This window comes from Uranotaenia lowii, chromosome 2, assembly GCF_029784155.1.
Source record: "Uranotaenia lowii strain MFRU-FL chromosome 2, ASM2978415v1, whole genome shotgun sequence".
NCBI classification, from domain to species: domain Eukaryota; kingdom Metazoa; phylum Arthropoda; class Insecta; order Diptera; family Culicidae; genus Uranotaenia; species Uranotaenia lowii.
Genome location: NC_073692.1, coordinates 198,863,379 through 198,890,385, shown reverse-complemented (window position 1 = coordinate 198,890,385; position 27,007 = coordinate 198,863,379). Strand labels below are relative to the sequence as shown.

The 27,007-nt window shown below is 37.9% G+C and overlaps 1 protein-coding gene across 8 annotated transcripts in view; it reads left to right on the top strand.

Moving 5' to 3' along the window:
- Positions 1 to 27,007, top strand: part of LOC129745400 (RB1-inducible coiled-coil protein 1) — a 76,630-nt gene that overhangs the window by 36,149 nt on the left and 13,474 nt on the right. For 6 of the 8 annotated variants that reach the window (XM_055738465.1, XM_055738463.1, XM_055738458.1 and 3 more), the window contains exons 2-13: positions 1,606 to 2,221; positions 2,286 to 2,494; positions 2,574 to 2,862; positions 3,820 to 4,285; positions 4,347 to 4,636; positions 4,701 to 4,887; positions 4,962 to 5,154; positions 5,215 to 5,434; positions 5,493 to 5,649; positions 6,930 to 8,033; positions 8,096 to 8,405; positions 16,276 to 16,700. In XM_055738465.1, coding sequence (XP_055594440.1) covers positions 2,154 to 2,221; positions 2,286 to 2,494; positions 2,574 to 2,862; positions 3,820 to 4,285; positions 4,347 to 4,636; positions 4,701 to 4,887; positions 4,962 to 5,154; positions 5,215 to 5,434; positions 5,493 to 5,649; positions 6,930 to 8,033; positions 8,096 to 8,405; positions 16,276 to 16,700 — 3,918 coding nt within the window. In that variant the 5' untranslated portion in view covers positions 1,606 to 2,153. Of the gene's footprint in view, positions 1 to 1,605; positions 2,222 to 2,285; positions 2,495 to 2,573; positions 2,863 to 3,819; positions 4,286 to 4,346; positions 4,637 to 4,700; positions 4,888 to 4,961; positions 5,155 to 5,214; positions 5,435 to 5,492; positions 5,650 to 6,929; positions 8,034 to 8,095; positions 8,406 to 16,275; positions 16,701 to 17,410; positions 17,826 to 27,007 lie in introns of those variants that run through there. The other 2 variants (XM_055738462.1, XM_055738464.1) reach the window with 2 other exon arrangements.

Sequence of the window (27,007 nt, the reverse complement as noted above, 5' to 3'; positions counted from 1 at the left end):
TGACATAAATAGCAAATATGGCAAAAAACAAAAACTATCGACAAAACACGAAAAGTGCTAAATGCATCAAAAACATGATAAAAAATGTAGTACTAAATAAAAACAATGTTGGGAAAAAATCGTTCGTTTTGACAACACAAAATGTTCGAGCGGGTTGCCAAAAACAATCAGGGTCTGGTTCTTCTAGTTTAACGCTTTCAACGAATACCAATATTGTAAAGCTTTCGTGTGGTTTTTAGTCATTTGTAGAATTTTGAAGCTCAGGGGGATTTCAAGATGGCGTCAGACAACGAAATTTGACTTCAACTCATGATTTATTCCACGGGTGATTAACAACCAATCCGTTTTAATTTAAAATGTCTGTCCTCATTTACTATACTGTACTAAGGATTAACAACTCAAAAATTAGGAACTTATCCTAAGCGTATAATTGGTTGGCTTGCGAGTTGACTAACGCCATGTTGGTTGCAAAATCGAAGGGCACAAAATGACGCCACGTTGATGGATTCACAATGCAAGCATTGGAAAATATTTTTTCAGGCCTATTTCCCATCAATCAATAATAGCTTTTTAAAAGCTTTGGTGACCAACATTGATGACTAACAATGTATGTCATGATGACGTTTCTAGGGTAGGGCCTTGGCTTTATTAGAGTCCAGGTGATGTTATAGAATGCGCTTTGGCTTTTAATGAAGATTAATGCTATAGTCCAAACGAAATTTTACTGACCATAATAAAGCTAAAATTGTTACTTGGGTGGGGTCATTCATCCCTCGGTATTCAGCATGGGCCTTCAACACTTAACACTTTAAAGTTCAGCGTCAAAACAAGACGGTCCTTAAAGTTCAAACAGCTATAACTTGCTAACCATTGATCCGAATTCCACAAACTTGGCCTTGTTGAATTACTTGTAGTTTTGAGATACGTATTGAAATATCAAAACACGCAAGCGTAGAAAGATGCTTTACATTTTTTAAATGTTGCGTTTATTACGTCTTCGCATTCTCAAAAATTTGTAGTTCATGCCAGTACCCATTTTTTTTTTTAAATTCGTTAAAAAGAGAATTGCAATCAAGATTTCACCCGTTTTTCTACGCCATGTAGGTAGGTTAGATAATCACTGTAAAATTTAAAAAAAAAGTTAATCAATAGACAAGATCTTCAAGAAAATTATATTTTTTAAGTAAGATAAATAAGCCATTTTAACGATTTGTTTGGAGAATCGATGCATCGATATCTTGCATCCTTTTTTGTTATTTTGGAGCTTTACTTTTGTTTTCTAACCCCTTCAAATATTTTAATTTGTTTACATTAGACCGTTTTTTGGTTCTATATAGCTAGTAACAGAATAAACTATTTGTTGTTTCCACGAGTATATCACGTTACTGATATGGTTTAAAAGCAAATGAAGTGAGGAATATGTAGTTCACCTTTATCGCGTCGCCACATCGATCAACTATCGCAAATGTTTGCCTCCGGGAGTACGAAACTGATACACACCGCACCAGCTGGTCGTCGTTGCCTGATGCTGAAAGTTGGCAGCAAGCAGTCGTTCGAGTTTGTCCGATTACTAATGCATCTCTCTTTATGGTATTCTCGTTACAGATAATCTGACGCCACAATAGTGCACCGATAAGAGAAAAAAGGGGGAAAAGACAAAACGTGTAAATATAAAAAGGGGACAAGGGGAAGCAAATACAATTCGTGTATTTCTTTAATGATGGTTGCCTCATGTATATACAATACATATATTTAGTGTGATAATGCAATTGCTGAAGTACGGCGGCCAGAACGAAAGCAAGCAAATCTTAGCTTTACAAAAATATAGTCGAGGCAACGAGCAAAAGTTCACGAGATCGCCGAGTGGGCTCCGACATCCAGATAGTTGCTTTCCAACTATTAGGTATTCGCTTTTATCCGGGGGGGTAAGCTTATTTCGGGAATTCAGGAGCCCCTAGTTTTCTGCTAATAGGGGATACACAACGAATGTGTAAAGGTGCTTTCGATTATTGGAACTGCAAATAAACCACCCTCATCTCACAGAACTGGACACGAGGTCAATGCGGCACCACTGGTAGTTCTTGGAGACCTTTCGTCGAGGAGTAGGATTGTCCAAACGACGGAAAGCTGCTACTGCGGTTTGATTCTTCACCATGCTGTACGTGTTTCACGTCGATTCGGGTCGGATGCTGACTTTCGAGATGAGCAAGGCGTTAGAAAAGTATTGCCTGTTTGTAAGCCTCTTTTTACCCATTGAAAACTGACAAGCTATCTATCTTTCCCAGCGTCAGCTCATTGAAAGAAACCATTGAACGGCACCATGCTATTCCCTGTAACACAATCGTTCTGCTGGTGAGCGGTGGTGCGGTGCTGCAGGACAGCAACCGGGTCTGTAACTACACCGCAGGAACCGATACCAATCCGATCTTCATGTTCAGCACCTCTGTGTCGGACGGCAAAAATCAGCCTCCTCCCTGGCCTAGTATAGAAACTGGTTCGTTAATCTTGAACTCTTAAATCACCGGACAAACGTACTGATTTTCTCCTGTGTTTTCTTTTTCCATTCCTCTTAGATAACGACCTCAAGGCCCAGGTGGACAAGTGCCTCGAACTGCCGGCTACGTATAATACGGTTGTGACGCGGGCTCAGCTTGCTCAGCAGATCTACGAAATGGCCAAGGAAGAAGTCAAGATGTGCGAAACCCTGGTACACGAACAGCACCTGCAACAGCAAGGCTGGGCTGCGGTGGTGGCCAACATGGAAGACGTGGTGGCCGAGTTCCGGGAACGAGTCGGGAATTTCTACCAACGGTACGAGGAGCACCGGCTGCGATACAAGGAGCATGTGGAAATTTTGGAAGCGTGAGTTACATATTTTTACCTCTTAGCGAATCCCATGTGTTTTTCTGTTTACTTGCATGAGAATACACCAAGGATTTTTCAGATTTTTTTTTTGCATTTAGAACGGCACGGTATTTTCACGGTTTTCGCGATTTTATTTTAAAGGAATTTCGTTAGTTGAAAGAAGCTTCGATCTGAAGCTTTCAAGGTGAGACCTAAGACCTGGAACATTAGACATAAGCCATAAGAGCTGAGATCTGAGACATGAGACGTCAGATATAAAGCATGAAACTGAAGACTCAAGTCCTGAGATTGAGATATAAAACATGAGACATGGAAACTTTGACCCTTAAACTGTAGACTCGAGACATGAGACGTAAAAAACAAGTGGCACATGGGACGTAGCACATTCAAAGTGAGACGTAAAAAAAGGAAAGTGAGATGTGAAAAGTTAGAAATAAGTAATGACGCATAAGAAGTAAGAAGTGTCTCCGCTGTAATGTCTCATGTCAAAGTGTTCATATCCCATGTATCAGGTCTTAGGAATCAAATTTAAGCTGTCAGGTCTCAGTTTTCCGGCAATTTTCCACTTATTCAATTCCATAATACGCCTCAGGTCACAGGTCTCAAGTATCAGGCTCAGGTGTCAAGTCTATTGTGTGAGGTCTCAGGTTTCATGTCTCAGGACCAAATTTATAGGTCTCAGGTCTCAGTATTACATAATACCCGTGTAAAACAATGTAAAACCCAATAAGTATTTAATTTGTACAATCATTTGTAAACATCGAAGCACTGTACCAAAAATATAGAACAAATGGAGGCAGATTTTTCTCACAACAAAGATTTTTTTTTAAATCCTAGACATCATTGAAATTTCTGATGTTTCATTTTTTTTCTTATTGTTAAAACATTATCTTCAGAAAAAAAACATTGTAAATTCTAGTTTTAAATTTAACGTTTCCGTATGCCTCCTTCCAGCTTTGACCAAGACTTGAAGCAGCTATCGGAGATTCCAATCCTGCAGAATTTGATGGAGAACGCAGGTTCTAGGCCGTTTGGTGCTTTTGATGAAGTGTACGCCGATGCAAGTAACATAGCTAGTACCTCAACTGGAAGCAATAAGACGGCCAGCAACACCGATGTTACGAGTACCAGTGCCGGAAGTGGAAATGTTCCCCCGCTAGATGTGGTCGAACCGAGCGAAGGTAAACAAACTGAAACGGAACAAGTCCTAATAGCTGCCACTGCTGATGGAGATAGAGAAGTGCAGGATAAGGAAACTCGGAAATGCATTTCCCTGCTAGATTGGATCTCGGCATCCGAGGGCCAGAAAACTTTGAAACGAATGGCTGAGGAGTGTATGCGTGGTTTGGAACAGTTCGAGAAAGCCACCATGGGAAACTTAAAAGAAAATATCGACAAAGCTGTTGATTTGTCCCAAAGGGTAAGAAGGTCAAGCTTTGTTAGAGACAGTTTGGTATTCATATGGTTTTATCTTTCTCTAGGAGGATATGAAAGAAATCAAAGGAATAGAAGAGCGTCTTTATGGACTGGATGGGCTTATGGTTACTGCCAAGAAATTTATGCAGGAACAGAACGAGCTGGCCCAATCGTTTCAGCATAATCAGGATAGAGCCAACAAATTGGGTGATACCTCGGTTCTGCCAGACCTGTGCGCATCTCATCGAAGCCAACTGCTGGTAATGTTGCAAAATCATAAAAGTCTTAGAGACATTCGTCGCCGATGTTCTCAATGTAAAAGCGAGCTGGGAACTAATTTGTTCAAGCGGTTACAGTAAGTTTTCGATTTCAATGCAAACGATGCTGATGCTAATGAATTCATATTTATTTGATTTCAGATACATAATTCACATCGAGACAAGAGTGTACGAAATTGACAATAGTTTATTGTTTTATCACACCTGTCTCAAACGGCTCCAGAAGCATCTGGGAATAATTGAACAGATCCATATGGCGCCATGCATGTACGTTAGTGCCGTAACGGAGGTCGTTCGTCGAAGAATGTTTTCGGATTCATTTCTTAGAGTAAGTAATGGAAATATGTCCAGATAACTTTTGTGCTTTCAGCTAAGTTGACTTCTATTTTATTTTTTACACAGTGGGCTTCCGATTTAGCCTGTCGGCTGATGGCCATCTACAACGAGGAGGTTATGCGTAGACATGATTTTAGAGCTCAGTTTGAGGGTCACTTTCTTAGCACCCTGTTCCCGGGTATGGATGACATGCCTCCAGCCTACGCAATTCAGGCTCCCTCCATCTTCGATTCTAGTCTACCGGCTTTGACTAAGCTTGGTTGGTATTTTCGCTATGTGGAAATTGTTATCTCATATTCATACTGAGCTACCGTTTCAGATTTAACCGAACTATCCCGCTTCCTGCCAGAGCTTACGGAAAAGATCCAACTGCCGAATTTAGATTCTGTGATAGATTTCTTTTCATCTAGATCGGTAGATGGAAACCAAAGCAAAATAAGCGAGATCCAAACCGAGTTGGCCCAAGAGGCCACTTCGTCGACAGTCAACGAGGAGAAACCTGCGGATTCCTCTACCCAAGCACAACCACCGATTAAAGAGTGAGTTTAGTATTTAAAAATTGATTACGATTTACTAACAATTTTTCACGTTCCACAGGGGATGCGAATCCGAAACCGATACTGAGGAGTTTGAAAAAGTCGGCCAAAGTCCGATAGATCGCCGCCGTAAGTCCCGAGCAAAATCCGTGAACGTCTGCAGCATCGCTACATCTATGGAAAAGGTCCTGCTAACGAGCGCCGAAACATTGACAGAGGTGCGATCTATAAAAAATACTACCACTACTAACACTTGCAGTAATTTAACTGATACCGACCATTCGTTGAAAAATAATCAATCAGAAACTAATCAACAAACGAGAAAAATGACTTTGCCTAAAAAAAGCTGTCACCATAAGGTCTGTAGTCATAAACATGATTTCAGTAACGGTCAGTACTGTTCTGGTGGTTCTCCAATATTGGAGCAACCGGAGGAAAACTATTTGATTTCCGACTATTCACCCCAAGGCAGTGGTAGTGTTTTGCCATCGCTAATATCTACCAATGGCACAGTATCAGCTGATAACAACGCCGCCAAAATGCGTCGCAGAAATTTCGGCAAAAAAGCTTCGTTGGGTTCTTCCTCTGGAACCGAAGATCGTTCCGATTCACACGACCCGGCAACTGGTAACACAGTTAATTTATGTATGGATGGTTGTGATGATGAGTTTATCAACTCTGAATTTTACATCGACGAATCGCTACCGTCGAGTACAACTCATAACAGCGGGGCCAACGATTCGCTCGTGCAACGGCAGATTCAATTGGAAATGATACAGATTAGGCAGAATATGACGGGCAGCTATGATGAGGAAACCATCATTCTGCTGCTTCAGGTACATTCGATTGCACGATGGGGACACCCCATTGTTTTTGATTTCTCAGCTTATATCTTAGCAGCACAAGAGAATGATTTGAAAACGAGAATTCGAAGGAATTTTGCTGGGCATTCTCTTTCAGTTAGTAACTGCATAGAAAAACCCTTTATCCGTTCATTGCCTTTTAAACAATGCAATGTAATGTACTGATTTGAAATGCGACCTGGTACTCACTTAGTTTCGTTTATTTTTGAAGGTTTCAGTGGGGCAAAGGCTTTTTCTGTTTATGATTTTGTACTGTTTACTGCAATACTGATTTTTAAATGTGGACAGTGTTTAGACAAAATTTATAACATATTTTCAAAATAATGCAATTTGAAAAAAATCTCAATGTTTCAAACCAGTTTAAGTATTATGAACTTTCCAAATTGTCCAAGTCCCTAAGAATAAAACAGGATCTTAGCATTGCTTAGCATATCGAATGACGCATGGACAATAAAAACTAATAACAATCGGTAAATAGGTTTATTTTGTTGTTTAAAAAACATTGCCGTTGAGGTAACAAAAGACCATAGATGCTATGGCGAAAACTGTATCACCCATAATGCTACTTATTCCACTTTTTTGTACATTATTACTTAATCAGGCCTTTTCGACTAACCAAGTTTGTTTGTTCACAGGAAAATCTTGGTACCACCCGGTTGGAAGTGGAAAAACTGAAGGCGATTCTGCTTAACGTTTACCGTCTGTCTCAATCATCAATAGCGTTTCTCAGGGAACAGCTACAGTCGCTAAAGGCGGAAAACGAAGCCGGCCAGGCTGAATTCCGTAAGAAATTGGAAACGATCAATCGATGCTGGGCGGAAATCCAGGAAGAGGCACGCAATCGAGAACGTGAAACCATCCAACAGCTAACCGTCGATCACGAGCTGGAAATGAATGATCTGCGAAAAAGCATCCATAGCAAGGATGACGAGATTCAGTCATTGCGCTCGGATAACTCAATGATGAAGGCAAGTCATATCGAAACAGTTTCCAAGTACGAGTGCGAGAAGAAAGAGTTAGATCAAAAGATCGCAGAAATGAAGCAAGTTGTTAGTAAATTGGAAAAACAGCTGAGCGATGTTGATGTAGACAAGAAAAAAGCTATTCAAGAAGCTATTGAACAGTTAGAACACAAGCACAAAACTGAAATCGAATCGCTGCGCTGTCGTTATAAGTTGATGACCAGTATGGATAGGTCTCCTTCGGACACTAGCCTAGAGAAGATTGAAAAACCCGATATGATTGACATCGCTAGTCATGAGCAACTGTTAGCGCAAGCTAGGGAAGACTTCAATCGCGAGAAAGAACGTGCAATACGATTTGCTATCGAGGAAGAACGCCAACGTTGGGAGGCAACTTCTGTGACGTTGAGGCCACAGCAACGCTCTATGGCCAGTTCTCCGGGTACACCAACCGGAAGTTCCGACATCTACAAACGCATTCTGGAGGAAAAAGAGCGACAGTTAGACGAGCTTCGGGAGAAGGAAGCGCTTTTGATACGCGAAAACCAACGGTTCAAAGAAACAATCCAGTCGTTGACTGATCCAGAGCTGTGTTCAAACCAAATGAACTTCAAAGAACGGGTCGAGTTTTTGGAGAAGGAAAAGCAACAGTTGGTAAAAGAACTAGAAAAGCAGCACAATAAAGTCGGCGGTGGAATTTCGATTCACTCCTGCTCAAAGGGGGATACTGTGATGGTCGTTTATAACGGCACTTACGATCAATACACAATCGTACAGGTAATTTGCGATTTTAAGATTCTGGTTTCTTAATTTAATTTTCATTTCTTGTTCATCTTCAGAACGCTCCAGTTTTATTCTTCCTGCATGCTGACAGCTATCCGGCTTTCAATTTAACCCAACTTCAGCCGGGCAAGGCTCCTAAAATCATCCACTGTATCGGGTTGGTGGTAGACAAAGACTACTGCCACGCCAGGAAGGATGAGAACCGGTACAAGGTTTCCCGAGGGACTCGTTTCTATCGGGTCAAGGTGAAACCATTGCCCAGTAGCAGTGGTAGTGGTACCAGTACTACCAGTACCAGCATCAGTACCAGCACCAGCATCTCGAAGAGTGTCGATTCAGACAAGCATTCCCAGAAAAAGGAGAGAAGTGAGTGAATCATGTTTGGTTGTTTTGGTTTTGGTATTGGTTTTGCACTGACAACCGGTTGAGTTGACTAAATATGTATATTTTTTCACCAAGACTGACTGATTATTTAGAAAATTGTTTTCTAATTTACTTTTAAATCAATAAATGTCACTATCACGTTAGTGTTAAATTCTGCTTCTATGATTTTATGAATTTAAAAAAAAAACTTAAATAGAATGGTTGAATGGAATCCACTCGAATCTATGCATGTGTAAGGTAAGTTAGTTTATTGTAGGGTAACATTGCTGTAGAGATGAATCAATGAAAATCCTAAGAAAAACCTGAGAGATATATCAGTCATGTAATACCTCGCTTGGCAACCAGCAGTGATGTCATTTGAATTTATTGTTTATCAATGCCAAAAGACATACCCCTGTTAAACAGCTAATAACTTTATTGCCAAACAAAATACAAAGTTAAAGTCTTCGACCAAGTTTTTCAGCGGAAAAATTTCGTTGAAAAATTAATAAATTGGCACAAAAACTATAAGCAGGCTCGGTTCCTCAGAAGAAACAAAAATGATGCTGATTTTTCAGTACAAAATATTCAATTTTCCCATACAAACCTGAAAGTTTATATTTACTCATGTAAACGTTACTTTAAAATTCTGCAAAAAAATCAAGTTTTGAACTAAAAGGAAGCTTTTAAGACCCCAAGATTTGAGAAATTTCAAAAATGATTCCAAATCGATTCAGTCTGTTGTGTGTAGGTGTGTCCCATGTGAAAACTATTCGCATGTGCTTCCCATGACCAAAATTCACCACTAGAGCATACAATTGAAGGAAACTGTAGATAGAAAACTAAGTTAATCAATAATTTAAAGCTCAAAACAGAATTCACATAAAAGTTGAACGCAATGATCCCGAAGAAACCTGTTGATTTTTTTTTCTATACACACAACGATATCAAACCACTGTTTTCGCTTATTACATAGAAAAATGTTCCCGAAAGAAGTCTTCTTCCTAGTCTTGGAATCTAGCAAACTTTTGGTCGGAACTAATCTCTGCTCGAGGGTTGAGAATATTGGCATATGAGTCACATGAGTATTTTATTGTGTTGACAGATTATCACCGCTGATGTATGATTTTTTATTGAATGATTGATGGCATTTCGGTGACGTATTATACCCCTTATAGGAAGAATATCAAATGAAAGTAATGAAAATTATAGACGGATGAATCAAGAGATGAACCAGCTGAAAGCTGAAAATCTCTATAATAAAGACATTTAAAAAAAAATAGACGGATGGATTAGATAAGGAAGCATGAAAGGTGTCGAAAATTAGCCAAGAGCATGTCATGAGAAAACTACTTGCCGTACAAGACCAGAAGCAAATTCGATAGGCCGATTTTGCATTGATCTATTCAATGAGATGGATCGAAGCACCTCGATCGGACCAAAGGAAATGTACGGCAAGCTCTAGTGAAGTTCCCTATTGCGAGTACTGGTTCGATCAATGTGTAAACTGTTTTCAGGTGTTGGTTGTTTTCACGGCAACGCTGCTACTTTATTGTTTCACGCATTTGAGTAACCGTCAACGTCCCTTCTTCTTTGGCATCTAATAAATTTAAATAATTTTGTCTAATTTTGGTGCGAAACCTAATAAACATGAGAAAAATAAAACCCACCAACTTGTATCGAAACTTTTCTTACAAATTGACAAGCAAAAATCCGCAGTAAATCAGTAAAACATATGTACAATAATACTGTAATTGGACATAACAATTGAATGAGAAGAGTAGAGAAAAAGTTGTTAAGGTACACCGGGGTAAGTGTGGACGCGGGGTAAGTGGGGATGATGTCTGTAAAGCCTAAATCGGCTAAGACGGTGTATATCTTTATACGGTGTTATAATTTAACGATTACACATTTCATCTCCGAGTTAAATTGAGTTAATCAATATCTCATATTTTCCAAGGTTTTTTCAGTTTTCATTTTGCACTGCATGATCAAGAAACTCCGATGTAATTGCGTAAAGTTTATTTGAAGATCATATACAAATGATGAACTTCTGTTATTTCAGAAAACATCTGGTATGCCCCACGCTGACCACCTCTTAACTCAAGGTGCAGTTTTTTTTTACATTCATTGATTTACCCTCCAGCCAAGCTATCTCCACCAGTTCAAAATAGTATGAATTGTAAACAAATGAAATAGTCAAATTATCTCGTATTTTTCTTCCCAATAACATTGTACCAGAACTAAATTCTTTCTCGATAGCCTTGACTCATCTGTGACTGAAATTTGATCCAGAATGCACAACATGTGTCTTCTCTTCTAAGTTGACCCCTCAAGCTGTCCTTTTAACCCGAACTGTAAACAATTCATCTGAACACAGTTCTCTCGAATTGCTTCATAGATGGTTCTTTCATCAAGCTGTTATTTCAACCAGCTTGATTTAAAATTCGATTATGTGTTTAGGCTATTCTCTCAACTCGTGTTAATTCCAAGCTTTCCCTCAACTCGCTTGGAATTCATATCATTACGCTCGAGCTTTCCTCCCAACTCACCTTTGAATTTCAAACTGTCCTCTCAACTCGCTTGAAATTCTCATCGATACTTTAAGGCTGACCTCTCAACTGTTCTTTGAAATCCAAGCTGTCTTCTCAACTCGCTTGAATTTTGATCGATATTTTCGGGCTGTCATCCCAACTCGCCTTTGAATTCCAAGCTGTCCTCTCAACTCGCTTGAATTCTTATCGATAAGTTCAGGCTGTCCTCTCAACTCGCCTATGTATTCTAAGATGTCCTCATAACTCGCTTGAATTTTGATCGATATTTTCAGGCTGTCCTCTCAACTCGCCTTTGAAATCCAAGCTGTCCTTTCAACTCGCTTGAATTCGTATCGATTTGTTCAGGCTGTCATCTCAACTCGCCTTTGTATTCTAAGCTGTCCTCTCAACTCGCTTGAATTTTGATCGATATTTTCAGGCTGTCCTCTCAACTCGCCTTTGAATTCCAAGCTGTCCTCTCAACTCGCTTGAATTTTTATCGATAAGTTCAGGCTGTCCTCTCAACTCGCCTTTCGATTTCAAGCTGTCCTCTCAACTCGCTTGAATTTTGATCGATAAGTTCAGGCTGTTCTCTCAACTCGCCTTCGAATTCCAAGCTGTCCTTTCAACTCGCTTGAATTCTTATCGATTTGTTCAGGCTGTCCTCTCAACTCGCCTTTCAATTTCAAGCTGTCCTCTCAACTCGCTTGAATTTTGATCGATATTTTCAGGCTGTCCTCTCAACTCGCCTTTGAATTCCAAGCTGTCCTCTCAACTTGCTTGAATTCTTATCGATAAGTTCAGGCTGTCCTCTCAACTCGCTTGAAATTGTGAACCACATGATCAAGCTGTCCTTTCAATTCGCTTTATATATCATATTCATCATCACAATTTTTGGCAATATTTCATTATCTGTTCATTCGTAAAATCACTTATTTCCCACATTCGAAATTACGGTTTCTTTTTTTTTCATTTGACTTTCGTTTCTCAAAACCTCGACTTCCGCAAACCGCTCTAGCAAGTCAAAGAGAAGCCAATGTGCAGACCTGTCCGGAGCTTCGAAGCTCGGAAACAACACCGTTGAATCACCGGATCACAAACTACTAGGGGAATGTACACACCACTTGACTCGCTCGCTTGATCGCCGACAGGCTGACTGACTGCCCAGCGTACACGCTCGTGAGGGATGACCAAGGGTCGGTTTAATCCATTCACACAAACCTCTCGTCTGACGACTCGAGATCTTGGCTCGAGGCTCTCTCCTCTTTGCCCGTCCGTGTGCCGATCAAGAGCAGCTTATCCTGGACACGCGCCTGTCACAGCACACTTCCGGGGCTTTACGAAAGACTACTCGGATGATCCCCGGCGAAGAAATCAATTAATCCTACACCGACTCAGGTGACCTGCCGACGACGTGAAGTCACCCTACCCGAGAGTATTTCGCGGCGTAAATACTCTTCCCCCTACGAGTTCGACTACGAAGAGGGTATAGTCTTATCCCCGCAGCTTTCCTCGTAGGGAGCACGTTTCACTCAGATACTCCGCGGCGTTGGAGGTATCCTACACAACGTTCGCGACGTACTTAACAGCTCGGCCCCCGCCGAAAGGGCATTCTACTCCGACCGTGGTCCGGTCTTCCACCTCCCTTTTTGGCTGGCAACCCTAGGCTTTTTGCCCGCCGTGTGCCGAATCGAGAGCAGCTTATCCTAGACTCGCGCCTGTCTCAGCACACGTACGGGTCTTAAACGCTTGCGACTCAGATGAATCCCGACGGTGATGTCACCCTACCCGACTCGAGTGGCCCATCCGACGGCGACGTGAGACCACTCTACCCGAGAGTACTCCGCGACGTGAATACTCTTGCCCCTACGAGTTCGACTGCGGAGAAGGTCAAGTCTTATCCTCACAGCCTCCGTCGCAGAGGGCGCGTTCGACTCGGATACTCCACGAAGGTAACGTTGGAGGTATCCTACAAACAGACGCACGACGTACCTAGCAGCTCGGCATACGCAGAAGGTAAAATCTTATCTTTGTATGCTTTACTGCCAGGGTCGGACGCACACCGCTCAGGTGCCCCCGACGAAGGAGTCACGCTACACTGGTGATGAGACCAAGCAGGTCAGTTATTGGTAGATAGCACAGATCATTTGAAACATTTTACTGAGCAAATCGAACGACTCTTCCAAGTCCCAAACAGCGATGCAAGGTTGCCGAAAAAAATTCTGTGTTTTTGAAAAAAAAAAAAATTCTGACTTTCTGTGATTTTACCCAAAAATTTGGTGATGGATTTCTGTGATGCCTTTTCCTTGAATTTCATAAAACATTCATGATAAATTAAGTCTTTTTCAGTACTTAGTTCGGCAAAATCAATTACCATTACCAATCTTATCATACTTTTCTTATTCAAAGTAAGAAATCTAAGAGGCCATCCAGATACCACGTGGACAGAAAAATGAGATTTTTGACCCCCTCCTCCCCCTCCGTGGACAAGCGTGGACATTTGGCAAACCCCTACCCCCCTCCCCGGATGTCCACGTGGACAGATTTTAAAAAGTTTTTTTTTAAATACCTACACCGAAAAATTTTTTGACTATTACGTGTCACTGAAAACTGCAACCTTTAAAATAAACCACCTGTAATTAAAAACCTGTCATTTTTAATTGTTTTCCTTGAAAGCTAACGAAGATACATTTATTATTGCAGCAAATGTCCTGTAACAAAGTTGTACACAAAATATTAAATGTCACTTAATCATGTTTTTGACCTGTAAAATTATGATAAATGTCTTGCTCGTTTTTGTTACAGGACATTTGCTTAATTTTACAGGAAATAATTTTTGCTGTGTATAATTTGACAGTTAGAAAATATCACTTTTTGCCTTTTTGTTATAGATTTGGCTGATTTTAAAAAAAACGAGTAAGATTTCCTGGTATCACAAATTTTTAAAAATATTATATTTGTAAATTATTATACTTATCACGTGCTTTTAAGTAGCTACTAATTGTTTAAACTTAAACTGGAAAGCTTTGCTATTTCAAGATTTTGATTTAAACCTCTTAATATTTATTCATCTTTAGAAAATATTTTTAAAGTAAGTATGTCCACGTGGACATGACCCAAACCCCTACCCCCCTCTCCGTGGACAATTCCATAACCCCCCCCCCCCCCCCCCCTCAAGTTGTCCACGTGGTATGTGAACGGCCCCTAATTTAGATACTGTCCGAAAAAATTATAATTTCGGAAATCCATTCAAAATTATAAATTCTGTGAAATCTGTGAATATTTCAAAACTCCGTGTTCTGTGACACAGATTCTGTGATGAAAAATTGTTCAAAATTCTGTGAAATTACAGATTTTTCTGTGATTTCGGCAACCTTGCAGCGATGGCCTACAGAACCCGCAGCATGATGCGCCAACAGTAAGTACACCCATAGGAATCCCATGCCTATTTAGCAAACCTGTGTGCCGAAAATGCGCTGAAAAGTTTACTGCAACAAAAATGCTATGATTGTGAAAGCACTACTGGCATAAAGACTTGAGCTTCCAAGGAAAATGATGCATGACCACTACACTCAAGCGAATCGAGAAAAACATTTTATGGGGTTTTCATCCTATTGGATAGATAATACCAAAAAAATATATAGTGAGTATCGAACTCAGTGCATCTTTCTAATCTCGGCTTGCCAGTGCGATATCTCATCCAGTGCACCATCTGAGTCGGTAAGCAAACGAAGGCCGTTTGGCCGGTGTATTTTTTCAACCATCTTTGTCTTTGACGGGAAAGGGATGTGAATGGGGTGGGAAAGGGGAAACTAGAAACTGTTTTCTATTGCCGGCTGGTTCAAAGCTCATCTTGGCTGGTGATTTTTTTGCAGTCGATTGGAAACAAATAATTTTTTTCTACATCATTCGACAATAATCTCGCTGGCTGATTGTTTCCATCCTACTTTTTTTAGCAGCCCATCACGCTCCCCCACACCAAGAAGGTCCTTTGAGCCCCCTGGTAATGAACGCAAACTGTTCTCAGCTTTGATAGGATATTTTATTTATTTTTTTGTTTACATAGTATTCCGTCTCACGACATAACCTGATGAACAATATTTCTCCATTTCACTCGGTCCATGGGAACCGTTCTCCAACTTCTCGGGCATCTCACATACGCCAGATCACGCTCCACTTGGTCTAAACACCTCGCTCGTTGCGCCCCTGCTCGTCTCGTTCCTACCCTTCCTGAACAGAACAATTCACTCCAGGCAGCGAAGTTCATATAATTCAAATCTGGTGAATTAACCAGCCTCTCCGGTCTCTTTAATAACTCTGGAATCCGCTGCAATACAATTTTGGGTTTTCTTCGATCTGTGATCCGGCTGTAAAATCTTGTTGAAAGGCCCAATACCTGGAGCCTAATGACGACGTGCGCACGCTTTTACGACGTTTTGTAGAACTAGATCTCGAATGCGTATTGTCGTCCCGCATTCTCGCAACATGTCCTGCTCAGCGTATCCGTTCCGCCACCTTCTGGATACTGAGTTCGCCGTGGAGTCGAGAGAGCTCGTGGTTCATCCTTCGCCTCCACACTCCGTTCTCCTGCACGTCGCCAAAGATAGTTTTTAAACCTCGTCGCTCGCATTCACCGAGTGTTCACAGGTCTTCCTCGAGCAATATCCACGTCTGTGATATGATATTGGCCATGTTTTATTTAGTTTCTTTCAAATATATGCAACACGGTTGCGCTGGGAGGACAATACCAGTTATTAGAAAGCTTGTTAATGCCGGCCCGGCATAGAATCTTTTACCGATAATTCCACCTCCAAGAAAGTTCGTTATTGTAGTTGAGTCCGATTTGGGGGTGTAGCATTCAGCATTAACTCGTTAGCTAAATTCTTAGATGCGGCAATCGATAACATGACATCTGAAATGCTCAAGTCTGTTACAATAGCAGAATGAAGTGTTCGATTTGCATTCGGGCCAATAGTATATCGAACAATAGGTCGGCTCGACAGTTTTCTATAACGAAGTTTTATAGCGCTTCTTCGAATTTATTGAAGATCTAATCTTGCTGTTTGTTCTTCCTGTCTGGTTGAAAAGATCAGCCAATCAGACCTTTTTTGAAATGATGAATAACATTGACGGAAGTTCTACCACAGGGGAGTTATTGTGCCGAAAACGGATGACAAAGGAAAGTGGCACGAGCAAGGCAGTTTGTGTTGCTAATACAACTTATGTTATCGTTGTTAATAAATTTTTATTTGTACGAGAAATCTTTTTTATGTACCTAGGACAACATTAATGTACTCACAAATTCAAAAATTAAAAAAAACGTTTTTTATCAATTCTAGGCAAACTTTCGGAACTGAGCCGCTCCTCGTCGACGATCACAGATTCCCAGAGCATTACGGCTGGAACTCCGGCCGGGGGACTGTTGATTGACTCGTTTGCACAAACCGAGCACCACATGATCGGGTCACCGTCGATGGAGGATTCGGCTATCAAGAGCAGCACCAGCCGGGACATGGTCGATTCGGGAGTGGCGGAGCAACAGAGGAGCTCGTACAAGGAACGCCACATCAGCGTCGGAACGGATGACGACGATGTGGTTTCGTACAGCCGGAGTGCCAGCGTCAGTGCCGATGATGGAGACCAAGGGCAGCAGCTGAACATCCAACGGCTACGATACCAGAGCGTTTGTGAGGAGGAACAGGACGATTCGGCCACCGAAGCCTCGGAGCAGCTGCAACCGGAGGGCACCAATAGTAGCACGACGGTAAATTTCTATTTGTGATAATGTCGATTGTTGGACCATACTGTGAACTGGCTCACCTTCACTTTTTACGATCAAAACCAAAATCGCACCGCGTCCATCAGAATCGGCTCTGCACTTATCTGTATCTACATCCAGCATAAATAATTGGCAAACCAAAACGAGCGATGCCTTTCCTCTTCATTCGCCTAATCATTCAGTAACGCTTGTGTGACGTCTAAAAACGTGTGCTTCAACGATCGCTTGGCTGCAATACATCCCTCATTCATTGGTAATACGCCTCACCCTTACTTCATACATTTACTCTACGGAGAAGACTAAACAAGTGATCATTATCCATTTCATCTTTCACTAAGTAAGGATTCGAAAAGCTTTAAAGCTTGCTTGAAGGGCTTGATTAATCAAATGTTTTCAGATATAACAGTTTTTTACGGGCTGTAGATTGTGACAATATTTACAATTTTTCAATACTTGATGCATCTTTCTTATTCCATTGAAACATAGCAAAATCAAAAGTCGCTTTTTAGCTTCATGTATATTTTATTCTTTTTCTCTTTTTTATCGTTCCATTCATTGGCGCTTGACATGCTCGATGCCACGTTAAACAAATACGATATCTAAACAAACAAAATGCGCGTTCGCCGAAACGCTTATCGAAATCACTGTGACGCTCTTTCAAAAATGAACTAACCTAAAAACGAATACATATACAGTTGATGCTGTTGAGAGCTTTTCTTCTCTTCAACGACGACGAGTGATAGAGACAATGAAACTGAGAGAACACAAGAGAGCGAGACACGCAAATCGAGAGAGTGATTTTTATTCTAGCGGTTACGAGAAGCTTATATTTCGCATAATTTTTACATCAGCAAACAAACTACCATTACTCAAGCGCTCTACTTAGGCAAGTTGTATGATAGATATGATAACAATTTAACAAATAAACATACAAAAAATCGATGCAAAAACCAGAACCATAGTGAGACACATCCCACACATGCGCGCGCGGTTTATTAAGGGAAAGGACTTGAAGTTTTATGTTATATAGGCAAAATTGATAAGAAACAAAAAAAAAACTGGAAACTCGAAAAAAGCTACATAAAAAATATGCAAAATAAAGTTTTGACTGTTTAGAAAAAAAAACTCATCCGGTGTTATCATTCATTTCGCCAAAATCAAAAAGTCCTTTTACCTTAATGCTGTTTCTCATCCAATCATGAACGTATCGACCTACCACCCATCTGCGAGGCAAATGTGCATGTCTCATGTTTCCCCCTGTATTGTTTTCTTCTATGCGTTTCGTTTTACATGTTTAAGTTCAGTCGGCATGGTTAAGTATGACATGGAAAGCATGGTATCGGTTGAGAAATTTGAATATTAATTTGTTAGAGTTTCAGGCAACCATCTGTACACTTTTGTTAGCTTCATAAGCATTTTTACAAATAGGATATCGATAAAGTTATCAACGAAAATCTTGATTTTGCTTGTGATTCTACTACTTTCTATTCTGTTTCATTCCTGATACCATAAAATTTTATGTTCGATATGTGGATTTATTTCCGTATTTTGAAATTTAAACCAAACAAAAAAAATGGAAGTAATTAGTAAATTTCTTGTTTTTGAATCTCTTTAAGAATCTATCATCATTTTGTTCAATTTTGACTCTACACGTCTCCTGTGACCGTGGAATTAAAAAGTCAGAAGAGGCATGCCACATTAAGATCGCGAAAAGATGGATTTAGATCCTGGAATAAACAGGTCTCGCGATCCATATTCTCCATGATTTATCTTGTCATTTTTCTCAAGTATACATTCTTCAAAGCCAAATGTGCACATGTCATGACTATCAACACTACTCTGGGTAGTTTTAACACAGAGAACAGACATCGGGCCCCGAACAAAAATTTGTTGAAATCGTGTGTGAGAATACCCACCTAAGTTTCAAACCAAATTCGTAAGTGGACTAACATCCATAAGATGTCGCTACCAGTACACATATTTTTCCATTTTTTCGACACGCTTAGAAATTAATACTCATAGCTTATCTCAAATGAGGCCATTGCAATGTATGAGAGTAACACAACTTAATGTGTGATAAATTTTAACATCTTGATTTTAAAAAAATGCAAATCATATTTCAATCATACTTTAATCGCTGTCATATGTCCCAGCATATGCCCCATATTGTTCAATCAATATTGGCGCTGAATTGAAAGTTGAATTCCAAGTTTTGAAGTATGTCTGTCATTAAATAGTTTTCTATAACAGAGAATGTGAACATAAATGTTATAATTGTTAATTATGGGTCGGTATTCCGGTTGATGGTATCTTGTAACTCATGTTTATAAATAACTTAAATCATTTCTACTGATTACTAACCCTGAGTTACAAGTCCTCATATTTCGATCTCAGGTAACATCAACCAGAATATCGAGTCATAGTTTACAATTATACATTTTCTGTTCTAGAAAACTGTTAACTGATAGTAAAATCCCAACACATACTTTAACACTTGGAATTCAACTTTCAATTCAGCGCCAAAATTGTTTGAACAATATGGTGCATCTGACAGCGTTCAATTGTGATTGAAATATGATTTGCATTTTGTTTAAAATCATGATGTTTTAAAATTTATTGCACCGAAATTTGTGTTACTGTCATACATTGCACTGGCCTTCTTTCAGATAAGCGATGAGTATTAATTTCTAAGCGTGTCGAAAAAATGAAAACAAAAATATGTGCACCGGTAGCGACATCTAATGTATGTTAGTCCACTTACGCATTTGGTTTGAAACTTAGGTTGGTATTCAAACACACGTGTTGAGCTCCAGCTCGAACTCTGTTCTCTGTGGTTTTAAGTCCAGTAAAAACCGTTTCTAGACAAACCTACTCTTAGAGTATTCAAGCAGAGTTAAAAAAGCAGCATCTAAACTGGTGGGGACTTCACACTTTCCCCACACAAAATTTGTGTTTGTATTCATTTTTACAGTCTTCATTCTAAATTTAAAAAAAACACATTTTAAAGAAATCAACCTAATTTGATGTCTTCGATCTGAATCCTTACTTACAAAAAAAAAAAATGATTCACAAATGATTTAACCCTTTGATGAATAAAGTTTCTTGACAATATTGAACAAATCAATATTGGATCATGAATAAGCTTGCCCGATAACCCTTTTTTATCTGGACTTGTCCAAAAATTTGCTGAAAAAATTGGGAAAAGTCCGGCCCGGACCTGTTGTCCAGATTTTGATGAAAAATTCCGGATTTTTCCAGGATCTATCCGCTTTATTTACAAAAAAAAACCAACGAAAAGCTGAAATTGTAATTGTAATTATTCATGTTTGTTACCTAATTTATCGGCATGATCGGAGAAAAGTTATTTCGTTTTTAGAAAGAATATCTCAAGATTATGAAATTTTATAGACGGATAGGAAATTGGAAGAAATGAAAGATGGTGAAAAAGTATCTTTTCATGAAAATGTAATACATTATTTTTACGAAAAATCGAAGTTTTTTTAGGTAAGTTTTATACAAATAATCATACGGCTTTTTGGAAGCCTTAAATACGTTTTCAAATTAGCTGATGTGTTTTGATGAAAAAATGTGTTTCATGTGTTTTTCTTCTCGATTTTTGTTGAATAATTTCTTGGTTTTGGCCAAGTTTGCCCGGCTTTAAAATTTAAAATTTTGAAATCATATCCCCGGATATTGCCAGGTTTTTGGATAAAATTTTCCGGATTCTGGCCACTTTAATCATGGACAAATTCCTTTTTATTTTCAACACTGTTTTTCTAAGCATTTATATCCACGTGTTTTTTAGTTGAATTGCGGGCAGTTAGTGTTGTTTTAAAATCACATTATGCATTAATTTGTTTAAGGCTCATTAAAAAATAAAATAAAATTTTAAAACAAACCCCTACTTGGGAATTCGTTGGTTGCTCAATATACAAAATCTTTCAAATATTAAAATAGGTTTTCAAATATTCCTTTTTGGTTCACAATTTCAAAAACCTTTATTTTGTCATAAGCAACATTCAATACTTTCACTTCATTTATGAATAAATAGATCATGAGGTTTTCTCAACCTCTTAATGCAAAGTGTGAAGCAACACTTATCAAAATAAACTTTTTCAAGTGCGAGGATATTTTGAGTCAAATATTTACAAAACTTGTGCTGCAGATTATAAAAAAATGTCTATAGTATATTTGATTATTCAGTTTTTATTGATTTGTAGGAAGTTTCAAAAGATATGTAAACATATAGCGAAAATATCGATTCTGACAGATTTTGAAATTACAAAGTTTGTCAAAATCATTCACAACTTCCTATCCAACTTATAGAACCATGTTGATATGCATTTCAAAGTCCCAAATTAAGCTAATTGCGAAAAAAAGATTCTAAAGGCCAGAAAATGCATTTCAAAGTTGTGATCCCAAATTAAGCTCAGAATTGCGAAAAAATGCTTCAAAAAGCCAAAAAATGCATTTTAAAGTTGTGATCCCAAATTAAGCTCAGAATCTCAGAAAACTCAGAAAAAACGCTTCTAAAAGACAGAAAATGCATTTTAAAGTTGTGATCCCAAACTAAGCTAAGAATTGCGAAAAAAGTTGGAATCCCAAATTAAACTCAGAGTTGCGTAAAAACGCTTCTTAAACCCAGAAAATGCATTTTAAAGTTGTGATCCCAAATTAAGCTCAGAGTTGCGAAAAAAACGCTTCTTAAACCTAGAAAATGTATTTTGAAGTTGTGATCCCAAATTAAGCTAAGAATTGCGAAAAAAACGCTTCTAAAGGGCAGTAAATGCATTTTAAAGTTGTGATCCCAAAATTAAGCACCGAATTGCGAAAAAAAAACGCTTCTAAAAGCCAGAAAATGCATTTTAAAGTTGTGATCCCAAATTAAGCTCGGAATTGCGATAAAACGCTTTTGAAAGCCAGAAAACACATTTAAAAGTTGTGATCCCAAATTAAGCTCAGAGTTGCGAAAAAAACGCTTCAAAAGGCCAGAAAATGCAATTTGAAAATGTGATCCAAATTTAGCTAAGAATTGCGAAAAATCGGTTCTGAAAGCTAGAAAATGCATTTCAAAGTTGTGATCCCAAATTAAGCTCAGAGTTGCGAAAAAACGCTTCTAAATGCCAGAAGGTGCATTTCAAAGATGTGATCCCAAATTAAGCTCAGAATTGCGAAAAAACGCTTCTAAAAGCCAGAAAATGCATTTTAAAGTTGTGGTCCCAAAATAAGGTAAGAATTGCGAAAAAAAAAACGTTTCTAAAAACCAGAAAATGCAATTTAATGTTGTGATCCCAAATTAAGCTCAGAATTGTGAAAAAAAATGCTTCTAAAAGGCTGAAAATGCATTTTGAAGTTGTGATCCCAAATTAAGCTCAGAGTTGCGAAAAAAACGCTTTAAAAGCCAGAAAATGCATTTTTAAGTTGTGATCCCAAATTATACTCAGAATTGCGAAAAAAACGCTTCTTAGGGCCAGAAAAATCCGTGTAATTTTATATTAAAAAAATCTGGGCATTTATTTTGAAATTGACGACCATCATTGCGGGCAGTATTCGGGCAAATTTAGTCAAAACCCAGTAATTACTCTACAAAAATCATAATAAAATTGAAATTGATTTTTTTTAAATTTGGCTTATGCTTATGCTTATGATACGTACACAGCCAGATCTTGTCAGCATCCCAAAAAACATTTACTATTCATTTTACCTTGGCCGGGCCCACTGAGCATAATTAGAAGCAGAGACGACTGGAGCCAGCGGAGGGAGGGAACGTGGACATAAAAATGAAAAACCGAATTATTATCGCTGGGAACACAAATGCTAAAAAAATAGTGTGCTCCTGATGTCAATCATCTTTTAAGATTCCTTGTGGATGGAAATGTGGTATTTTCACACAGAAATCCGAAATATTTAAGGTTAAGAAAATTTGTTTTCTTTAATCGAGATTTTTTAGTCATTTCAGTAAATCGTTAATGTGAGTTTCCTGATCGAATTATTGTTTTCAGATTTCGGCATGCCAGCATTTCTGGCCAATATTGACCTTGGTTATAGTGTCATTACTCGCTCTTGAAATACTTGATTATAAAAAAAAGTTTTTACCGAAATATTTTGAAATTTTAACATTTTAAAATCAATAAACCGCTAAATGTGCATATAAAATTGAAAATAATAGGAAATGGAGAAAACTTGTCGAAAAAACTTGAGATTTTTTTCATCAAAACTCATCGACAGATTTTAAATCGTATTAGGGGCTTCGAAAAATCCTTACATGATTATTTTCACAAAACTTGCTCATAAACTTTCGTTTTGGAGGCATGTATAAGAAGCTTACTTCACAAATTGTTCTTTTTGGTTTGATTTGCCAAATAAAGTGAATAAATCCGGGCCGGACTGCTCCCAAATTTTGTATTAAATATCCGACAAAAATTACAAAAAAAAAACTCATTCTTAGTGTTGATGAAAACTTTGTGCGAATAAACCCAAATAAAAAAGTTTATATATCCCGCCATCATTTCTTTTCATAACTTATTTATTTATTTCGTCAACCGTACCGCAGACTAGTTTGATACATGTGTATTTCCTTAAGAATAGGTTTAAGCAGTGTCTGCTTTACAATTTTTCTCAAGATTTTAGATTTCTTCGATGAAAATATTGTTTGAGTTTTTGCCGAGACATTGTAAAGTCAATGGTTTCGCAGTGTTGAGAGGCCATCATGCGATTTATTTGCCCGTTTTTCGCGTAGTTTGTGCGATAGTGATTAATGAAAAATAAATTTCGATTTCGGAGTTGCCGAGAAGGTGCATAAAAGTTTAATTTTGATAGAAGTTCTTTTGAGTCTATTAGCTGCGAAACGATATTTTTTACAAATAAAACCATTGCTAATTCGTGGCGTTCTTTTGGTGTTTGTATGTCAATGAGCATGCAGCGCGCTTTATATGCTGGAAATGGAAATGATGTCCAACCTAATTTACAAAGGGCATATAGTAGAAATTGCTTTTGTACTGATTCTATTCTTTCTTCGTGTGAAATTGAATATGGGGACCAAACAACGCTGCAATATTCCAGTAAAGACCTTACATAGGCAATATATAGTGTTTTAATTGTGTATGGGTCTTGAAAATTAAAGCAAAAGCGCTTAATAAAGCCCAGCATGTTGTTTGCCCTATGAATGATAGTATTGTAATGGCCTGTGAAAGTAAGTTTGGAGTCTAAGATAATTCCTAAATCCTTGACTCGTTCACATTTTTCTACATTCTGATCTCCTAATGTTATTGTGATGTTTGGTGTTGTTCTTTTTCTGCTAAATGATATTAAGTTGCATTTTTTCACATTGAGCTTCAGAAGGCTTTTTTGCACCACAGGTAGAAAATTTGAATTTCATTCTGGAATATACTGATGTCTTCTTGATTTCTCATTTCCAAGTAGAGCTTCATGTCGTCGGCATAAATGAGCATTTTGAGATTTTTTAGAATAAAGGAAATGTCGTTTACATAAAGTATGAAAAGAAGGGGTACTAAATGATATCCTTGCGGAACTCCAGAAGTGTCTTGAAAAGGGAGCGATTTCTTTCCATTGAAATTTATTGTTTGTTGGCGATTCGTTAGGTATGATTCAAATCATTTCAGGAGTTGAGATTTTTTTCCAATTTTTTTGTAATTTAAAAAGAAGCATTGGTATGTCTATGCGATGAAATGCCTTACTAAAGTCTGTATAAAGAGCTTGAGGTTGAACGGCCTTTGAAAAAGCCATGTTGCCTGTCAGTTATTCGGTTCTCAATTTGGGAGAATAATTTTTCGTTTATAATTGCTTCAAAAAGCTTTGGAATGCAAGAGATAATGGCTATTCCGCGATAATTTCGAATGTCAGACTTTCGATCAGATTTGAATATAGGCACTAAAATGAGCTTTTCCAAATTTAAGGAAAATTTCCTGATTCCAATGACATATTGAAAAGCCAAAACAATGGAGCTATCAGTTCCATTGCCAAACTTTTCATGAATACAGGAGGAATACCGTCTGGTCCTGGACCTTTCAAAGCGTCTAGGTTGTTTAGTCCTCGCAGAATATTCTGCACATGAATTTGATTAAAGCTAATGTCCCTTGAGAATTCTGGGAAAAATGAAAAATAATCGCGATCACGATCTTCTTCATTAAATGTCGTATAAATTTCTTGAATGAAATTTGCAAAAAGATTGCAAATTTGCTCCGAGTTATCACCACATGTTCGTCAAGATGCATTTTTGACGGAAAATTCCCAGTTTTCAATTTTGTTTTCACGTAGTTGAAAAAAATCTTTTTACAAGTCTTTATTTCAAGTTCAGTTTTAGCATTTTATTCTTCAAGTGCATTGCTGATGGCCAAGTTCAGTTGATCGCATAAGTTCAAATATGATGGTAAATTTTCATTAGTATTGTGCTTTTTGTAAAATTTCTGTGCTTTCTGTTTCCGATTCTTTAAGTTCATGATTTGTCTGTTGAACAAGACCGGGGACTTAGAGCTTCGGTGACGTCTTCTTTTCTTCAATGGTGTTTCTTGTGAGATAATTCCAAATAAAATTTTGTAAAAGACGTCAGCAGCAGTTTCGACATTTCCTTTATTCCAAAAACTTTCTTGCCAATTGACACTGTTTAATCTATTCTTAATGTTTTCATAATTTGCAAATTGGTATTCAAAAACTTCTTCATATTCGCAGTCGTTGGGCCTTTGATTTTCATGTATAAATATATTCAATCGCCGTATGAAAAGCCTCGTTTTTCCATAAGGGGTTTCGCGCTTCAATTACGCAAAAGTCTTCATAAATGTTTGTTAGTTAAAGGTCCAAATCGCAATTTTGCTGGTTTTTTTATGTGATTAATTTGATTCAATTCCAAATTAGCAATTTTGTCAAATATGAATTCCAAATTTTTATTGTCCCCAACGACTGGGAGTAATATGCTTCCATTTTCAGAGTCCTTGATGAAGTCAGCGTGGCGTTGATTGAAATCCCCATAGATATGACTCATTCCAAGCGCCCCTCAACTGGAGAACCGATTTTTATTTTTCATTATCCAAAAACAAATTGCATACTGTTAGAAAGGTTATTTCTTGAGTGTCATTTGCCATTCAAATTTTTTCAGTTACCTATTTTTTAAATTGAGTATGTTATCATTGAAATTTAAAAATTTTAGTATGAAATTAAATTGATTTTTGCTCTTTATTTATAACATAACTTTGTCAAAAGTCTAGCTATGTCAAAAAAAATTATTGCAAAATGATGGTAGAAAAGTCATCTTTTAAGCATGATATAAGATGAATAACAGTTACTGCAAGTTTACGCTCTAGAATCGTTGATTTTTAAACGTTGTGACGTCACGAAAATTTTACTGTTTTTCAATTTATGATTTACTGAAATTTCACATATTATCAAAAATTGGAGGTTAAGATTGATTTTAAGATTGAAAATCGGTTAAGAAGGTTGTGAGTTGCACCCGGATAAAGAATGCGTTGTGACGTCACGAAAATCTATTTACTTTTTTGCGATAACGTTCAAGACTTTTCACTTCAACAATATTATAGTATTTCTTCAACAAAAGTTCAACACAACAATGCGCTTCAACAAGCGAATTCTATTATCATTTTTTTAAAGCATCTAAAAAAATTTTTTTGCATTAACTCGGTTGTTTTTAAACATTTCCAGTAAAACATATAAACTCGCGCTTAAAAACACTTGATTCGAGAATAAACAAACTATCAAACTATAGCTTCTATTTCTTTTTGGCCTTGTGTTCAAACAAAATAATAATCCATCAAATAAATGTAATGAGATTCAAAAAATCTTTGAACATGATAAACTTAATAGATTAAATTTTTATATCAAAAAAATTCACAAGACTGTTATAGAAAATTAATTATTAAAATTAATAAAAATGTTCTAATAAAAACTGAAATTTCCACCTCAAAGAATGTCACTAGAAAAACCAAATCGAATCCCGTTTTCACACAACTAAAATCTCACAAAAGAGACTTTTAACTGAACTACAAAATTTAATAAATTAAAATTTGTACCTACTAGCGCAAGGTCCCATGCCAAATTTAGTCCAGATTATTCTAAGGAAAGAGGTTGCGTAACGCACCTGAAGTTTGTATAGAATTAAGTGGATTTTGTTCGCCATGAACAAAAAAAAACAGTTTTTCGTCAATAATTTAGGCCTTTGTCAACCAATTTTTCTTTTAATTGAAGTATTTTAATGCTTTAATTATGACCATATTTCTTCTGAAGAGATAAGAGTAATCATAAAACAGCTATGACGTTCAAAA